The 8,059-nt window shown below is 32.0% G+C and overlaps 1 protein-coding gene across 1 annotated transcript; it reads right to left on the bottom strand.

Moving 5' to 3' along the window:
• Nucleotides 1-1,203: 1,203 nt before the first annotated feature.
• LOTGIDRAFT_137532 (hypothetical protein) lies at nucleotides 1,204-3,072 on the bottom strand (the record flags this gene model as incomplete). Its single annotated transcript, XM_009047752.1, has 4 exons — nucleotides 1,204-1,313; nucleotides 2,062-2,107; nucleotides 2,470-2,519; nucleotides 2,892-3,072. 4 exons carry the CDS (start codon nucleotides 3,070-3,072, stop codon nucleotides 1,204-1,206), a joined length of 387 nt encoding a protein of 128 aa, XP_009046000.1.
• Nucleotides 3,073-8,059: the final 4,987 nt, after the last annotated feature.

The following is an 8,059-nucleotide window of genomic DNA, read 5'->3' as shown; positions in this document are numbered from 1 at the left end:
AAGGTATAATCAAAAGGAACAATAAATAGGCAGAACTGAACACAATGAAACAATTGAGGCACATATGACAAGAAGTAAAAATCAAAATAATGAACACTTTAGTTGGAGAAACATTGAATAATTAATGACCCTTTGAAAGCTGTCAACAAAGTGTAAAATATCAAATGTCAATGAGATATTATCAGTTTAGAAATGACATAGATCATAAAAAAATGAAACTAAATTTAGACTCACGATCTTCTATGTCACTACCATCACTTCAATTCAAAATCACGCAGATAAGTGAAAACAATTTTGTATTTAGATCAAATTTTAAGTAATAATAATCATATAATGTAAAACTAATTTTTCTTTTTGAAAAAGTTTTGTGTAAAATGGAAATTAAGCTGTAATATTTATTACAAATAGTTCACAAAACAAATAAACAATCAAAAAATCACGAAATACTTCACAAACAAACTGCTCAACAACCCTGTTAATGTCATTCGTTGAAAGCTCACAAAATAAATCACAATCTAACATCATTCATTAATTATTTGCATAAATTATGTAAATTCCTCAACCATACCATTATTTTATATTTACAAATTAAGCACCATAACATTCATAACTCCTTGTACATTTTCATTCAGAATCAGGACAAAATTTTACAATAACAAATCACATTAGAACAATCAAATAAGTTTTTTAAGCATACTTAAAGCTAAATAAAAAGTCTCATTTTATTGACCAAAAAAGGCATGATTTCAGATATCTCACAGACAGTTTTTGTTAACTCATAGGAATCTGGGAATTCTGGACACTAATTAACCTGTGACCTCACTAGTACCAAAAAACCACAGGTAAAAAGCCAATAGTTTTGAGATATAACAGATCCTGCTTTAGAGACAGATAACAAATTAAAACCAACACTGATATTTGGCATTGTCATGAACCAAATTTGTACCCCTGTCATTAAGTTATTAATGCATCAAGCACTATTCTACAAGTTATCAAATATCTTGTCTAGTTATCATGATAAATCAGCAACAATATTATATTAGAATATAAGATCATTTGGTCTTTCCTTTACAAAATTACTTAAAAAATAAAACCTCTTGCATGAAATACTGGTAAATAAAGAAAAACCTAAAATAGACCCTGTGTTATTAAAAAGATAACCCACTGTGGTTTGAGTCCAACACTGTTAAAGGTATGTATAGTTTAATAATAAGTATCATCAATATCAGTGGTACATTCCTTCACTAAGGCTCGTAAATTAGGGTTCTCCATCGCTGCAGCTATTCTTTCTTTATCATTTATCTGTTTATTGACTGGAAAAAAAGAATAATTAACAATTTCAATGATTCAGGTGGATTGTTCAAAACCGAAATACTAGTCAGCATAAACTTGTTACAGGTAAGGCTGATAGGTAGATAAGGATAAGATAGGACACCAATTTTAACATTATTTATTATTTACGCTGTGGATATTTAGCCGTGAACCGGTTTAGTTTTTTTTTCGCTATTTTACCGGCACTTCTGTTTACCCATGCACAGTGGAGAAAAATGAAAAAATGCGGTAATATTATCTGTCGATGAGGCCATAAAGCGACAAATGAGACCATAAAACAAAACCTAAAACTAACCCTAAAGAAGACCCTGAAGGCAGCTGGACCTTGTTCAACATATTTCAACATATGGACAGCCCTACCTAACCCTTATTAAGACACTAAATCGCATATTTATTGCGAATAGTGAAAAAGAAACTAAACTGGTGGACGGCTAAATATCCACTTTGTTATTTTGATATTTATATTTGATTGATTGCTGATGTTCATGACATATTTGTTTTCCAGATATTTAAATCTAATTTAACCCTTCAAATAAAATAAAAATTCTGGATGATATTATTCTAGTAACTTGTAAGAGGCCATTGACCTCGTGCCAGACAATTGTCCCATTTCTTTTCTTGAGCGTATGTATATAAAATCTGTCAAATTAGGTTCATGGATATGACATTCTACTTAGCCTGCAGATAAAAAAAGGAAACCATTTTATTACAAAATATTTTTAAACTTACTTTCATCAGCTGTTGTATGGGTTCCCTTCTTTATTTTTATATCAACCTAAAAAAAGTCAATTCTTTATTAAAATAGATAGGCTTATAAGTCTACAGTAACTAGTATGTACAAAGTTTACAGCTTCAACACTTTTGAATCGGAATAAAACTGTATATTAGAAGATTTAAATCTAATAAACTGATTTGTGAATAGAGCTATTTGTCAAGAGAAAAATTCCCTCATTTCATACTGCAGGGCCTCACCAATAACATTCACACCATAAAAAAAAAAAAAACTAGCAAAAGTAGACTAGCCAAAATAACATTTCATTCAATTCTGTATTTGAAGAGAGACCTTATGTATCTCGAAGAGTAACTAAGGGGAAGTAACAAGAAATAATAGCAGACGTGAGTACAATTTAGCCTTACCTTAGCCTTTTCAGGAAGACATTCTTGTAGTTTTGATCTAATAGTTAAACCTGAAAATGAATCAAACCATACTGATTATATGTCACGATTTAAAGAAGAAAAAAAAAAATTGAATTTTACTCCTGAAGTTAATGGAGATAGCCATGATGGCTTAAAAGTAGCAGATAGGACGATTAAACAAGGCTACAGGAACAATTAAATTGGAGTAATCTCATGCTATTTCCTGGAAAAATTTCCCTCATCACACACTGCAAGGATAATTAAAAAAGGTGCTACAAAAAGTATGGAAAAAACAAAAAACACTTGACCTTCTTTTTTTTCTTTTTCAATGAGGAAAAACTGTTTTTTCTAAAGATATAGAATGGAAAACTTCTATAATAATACAAGAGTGAAATTATAGACACACATTGATTATTGCTTACCTATTAAGGAAGCTAAAGAACAGTGAGGTACAGTAGGAGTAAATTCAACATGTATTAACAACTGATCTCCCGTTAACCTAGATACAGTGATAGATTCTTCACTTAATACATTTAATTCTTCTAATGTTTCTGGTTTTTCTGGGTCTTTCACATCTCGTAAAATATCTGAAAAAAAAGACATTTATAATCTAAGCTGTGAATATATTGATTACATGCTAGGCCTACTGATATGCTGCCAGACAAGAATACAATGCAAAATATGAGAATGGTAGGTCCTTACAGCATGCACAGGGTTATGAGGGATCCGCTTGGCCATAAAGGCTAAAAATAGAATGCACGTCTGGCTTGAGTAGGACAAAATAATGGTAGGACAAACCACTCTTACAACTGTATGTGTTTGTGTATCGCGTGATGCACATACCATTATTAATGATGATATTGCTGATCTCTCCTATTAACTCTCTCTCATATTAGCTCAAATATTGCAAACTAACTGTGTCCATTAAAAAAATAGAACTATAGTGTAAAGAATTAACTACTATACCATAAACAGTCTGTTGCATCTCCTTCAGATCTTCATTTGATGAAATTGATGATCCAATTTCAGTTTGTGATGTGAACAATTTCTTGCCATCATCAATGCAACAATCTTTTTCTTCTTCATCTAAACTCAATCTTGTAAACCCATTTTCAACCTTACTATTTACATTTGTCATCATTTTTGCACAGAAAAAATCAGATATTGCATTCTATCCTTCATCAATTTAAAAATCTTGTTTGTTTACAATTCAGTGTACAGAGGTCAAAGGTTATTTACTTTGGTGCTTGAAGTTACCTCCCTGTCTTTACATTACTGTTTATATTAATATAAATGACAATACAGACAAACTATAATAGTGATCCTGACAAACGTGAATGATTACATGAGAAAAATATTAATCAATATCTATTTTTACTATTTAAGATTATCAAAATTTAAATAAATATGTGAGTGTTCGAATACCGAAAACGAAACATGAGGTAATATTATCACGTGATCTTGGAGTCTTTCGAAACTTCAACACTAAAGAGTTTATTTATTTTATTATCTCCCCTTTTACAAAAAGAATTCTCGAATCGAATAGTTAGCTCAATAAATAAATAGAACATCTGTGAGTAAGTAAATCCAAGGTGAGTAGATCTATCTATGATATGTTTTAGTCCTTTGATATTAATGATGCAAAGTATCAGATTTTTAATAGCAATATTTTGACTATGTAAGCAATAAGTCAAAAAGCTCAGTGTAGTTCTTCTGACAGTCTACTTCTACTCTTCCAACGTATCTGTAGCTTGATTGCTTGCATGGTGTAGACAGTATTAATGGTCAAATTGTGCATGTATAGTACGTAGACCGAAACATTTGTCTCTATTCCAGCCTCTGATAGCTATTTGGACACTTGTCAGCCAGTGTAGAGACAGAAAATATAGGCCCTGTTAAATGGGAGCATTTCCGCCAGTGCGGGGCTTTTAAACCTATTTAGATACCTCAGATCTGCAAAAGCAAGATATATGTGGGAAGATGAATATTTTTTGTAGTTCGTGCTAGCCAAAAGGTCAAAGGTCACAGAGTCTTGTGAAACTAACAAAATGAAAGTTACACTATTGCCCTGCACTTATTTAGAGTCATTCTAAATCTAATTTAATATTATGTTAGAAAAACAAATCTCTGGAGGAGTGGAAAATCCAAATTTAACATGGCCTTTTTCTTCTGACTCTACTCTGCTTGATAACTGTCAAAATATCCATCAGAAGCTGGAAAAGAGGCAGATGTTTCGGACTAGTAATATTGTATGTTGAAATCAATCAAATATGCACTTCATATCCACATTAAAACCCATCAATGTCAACTCCTAATTAATGGAATATGTTTATTTACCGCAATTCAACCCCGATTGTACCAGCTCCTGCTGTCCATTATAATATGCTCTACCTTGCAATGTAATTTTACACTTAAATTTTCACCATCTGAACTCGGCTTGAAACTCTTAAAACTTGGTGCCTTGTTGTGGAACAACAAAATAGGTGATGTTTGAGTAACAACTGAAGATGTTGATTGATGAACAACTATTGAAGATGTTGATTGATGATCAACTATTGAAGATGTTGATTGATGAACAACTATTGAAGATGTTGATTGATGAACAACTATTGAAGATGTTGATTGATGAACAACTATTGAAGATGTTGATTGATGAACAACTATTGAATGTTGGTGTTAATAGTAGCGGAACAACTGAAGGTGTTGATTGGTGATGAACCACTGAAGATGTTAATGTCAAAATGTTGATTGTGTATGAACAACTGAAGAACTTGATGGCCAAGGACCTACTGAAGGTGTTGATATTTGAGGAAATACTGAAGATGTTGATTGTTGAGGAATAATAGAAGATGTTGTAGATGGAGGAACAACTGAAGAAATTAGAGGTTAAGGAATTACTGTAAACTTACTAAAGATGTTGGATTTGGAGAAATAGTAATGATGTTCATTGTTGAGGAACTACTGAAGATGTTGATGGTTGAGAAATTAGTGAAGATGTTGATTGTGGAGGAACTGCTAAAGGTGTTGATTGTGGAGGAACAATTCAAGATGTTGATGATTGAGGAATTAGTGAAGATGTTGATTGTTGAGGAACAATGGAAGATTTTGATTGCGGAGGAACAATGGAAGATGTTGATTGTGGAGGAGCAATGAAAGATTTTGGTTGTTGAGGAACTAAGCTTACCAAAGATGTTAATGGTGAAACAACTGCTGAAGATGTTAATGGTGAAGTAACTGCTGAAGATGTTGATGGTGAAGCTACTGCTGAAGATGTTAATGGTGAAGCAACTGCTGATGATGTTGATGGTGAAGCAACTGCTGAAGATGTTGATGGTGAAGCAACTGCTGAAGATGTTAATGGTGAAGTAACTGCTGAAGATGTTAATGGTGAAGTAACTGCTGAAGATGTTGATGGTGAAGCTACTGCTGAAGATGTTAATGGTGAAGCAACTGCTGATGATGTTGATGGTGAAGCAACTGCTGAAGATGTTGATGGTGAAGCAACTGCTGAAGATGTTAATGGTGAAGCAACTGCTGATGATGTTGATGGTGAAGCAACTGCTGAATATGTTAATGGTGAAGCAACTGCTGAAGATGTTAAGGGTGAAACAACTGCTGAAGATGTTGGTGTTTGGGGAACTACTAGAGGTTTTGGTGTTTGATGAACTACTGAAGATGTTGATGGTTGAGGAACAACGAAAGATGTTGATGTTTGAGGAACAATGGAAGATGTTGATGGTTGAATGAAGATATTGATGGTGGAGGGATAAAATAAGATGTGTTCAGTACAAAATTTACAGTGAACAAGCGCTTATACAAATATGGTACTTTAAACCATGTTAACTATTTGGTTACCAGCTGTTTGTAGTACCACAAATTTGCTTTAAGATGTTCATATTAGACTTGGGTATTATCATGTCTCTGATGTCTCAAATCATGGGATTACCGGTAGGAGATAGGTATTTAGTTATTTATGGGGTGGACTATTAATTTAACAATGTTAATAAAATAGTAACTGTGTAAGTCTATAGTACCGGTATCAACTAGTATAAAATACTATAGAATTGCCAAGAAACAGTTGAAATATATGTAATTGATACCAGACTAATTGTATTTTATTGGGTATTATATAAAACTATCAAAGGAATTTGAGGTAAAGGTGTAATATAAATAACTGGTATGTACACTATTTCACCTTATTTCTTTTATCTTTTAAAGGGGGTGTTACATAAATCTACATTTAGATATAGTAACAAAGTTTTTTTTATATAGTTTTATTTTTTTTATCTACTCAAAAGTGACAGAACTCAAGTAAATGATTTAGTGAAGTTGGGATCATGGTTCGACGCTACAAAGAAATTTACACGGAAGTCATATAAGTTAATTCAGATATTTTCTTCTATTATTGAATAATGTCTTTAGTGATTTTTTTAATTGAAGAGTGTTTTTAAAGGGGTATGGACACTTCAACCATCTGTAAGAGCATCTAAGCAGCATACCTAAACACTTTTCAATGAAAGTCCAACTCCGCCTGCACATCTAAGTATTGAGGCTATTGCTTTGGATAATCGAGAAATTTAGACTATTGAAACCTCTACCAATTGAAATTCTAATGTGAAAAGTGTTAAAGGTAGCTTTGATGCTATGTTAAAATGTACATGTATCTTTAATATAATTTTATAAGTATGTTAGTCAAGAGGAAAAAAAACACTTGTAATTTTAAGATCTCACCTACACATGATGATAACTTGAAGAAATCAAAAGAAATAAGTGCTGTAAGGTTACATTTCAAAGGAAATATTTTGGTTTTTTTTGGGAGATAAGGAAGAGCTTATTCAGCTTCTTTTGATATCAAATTTCTCTATCAAATTGAAATTTTCTTTTTTCCCTTTTCAACTTAATTGTTTATTGAGGTTCAGTGAGTTATTGCCCTTGACATGTCATGTGACCTGAACATAAAAAGTACATGTTTTTGAGAGAAATATTGACGATGAAATTGACTATGGTAATATTCAGTCAAGTTATCTCACAGTTATTGCCCTTGCTCAATTGATGGATATGAAATCAAAAATTGATTACTAGCATAATTTTCAAATGAACCAAAATTGAGCTAGCCCTAGATGAGATTCATTTCAGCAAACAGTACGTTAACCACGATAAGATTGTCAAATTTTGTAATGGTTGAATTAATATTAAGCCAAGGTATGCAAATACCATTACCGTAATCTTTTGTTGAAATAACTCCGGAATTTGGATATTTTAGTCTGTCATCAGTAGGGGGTCGATAAATTGAAATATAACTGCTCTATGGTATGTAGTTGAATCAAGACATGGTTTAATATGGACTCTTTTTTAGGTAATTAGAGGTTAGGCCTTAAAGGATGATTGTCGAACAATTTCAATATAAAAAATTTGATTTTTACAAAATATTCTGTTAAAAATTTGGCCTACCATGAAGCAGATGTCAGTTAAGTATATCAAATTGCAAAGTGTAAAAAAGTTAGTGATATTTTCTTTTTTTTAACAAAGGATACTTAATGTTACATTGAATTTATGTTTGGCATTTTTATTATTTCAGTCAGTCATTTTT

This window comes from Lottia gigantea (genome assembly GCF_000327385.1).
Source record: "Lottia gigantea unplaced genomic scaffold LOTGIsca_116, whole genome shotgun sequence".
Lineage (NCBI taxonomy): Eukaryota > Metazoa > Mollusca > Gastropoda > Lottiidae > Lottia > Lottia gigantea.
Note: the sequence above shows the minus strand (reverse complement) of the source record. Positions and strands in the feature narration are given on the sequence as shown.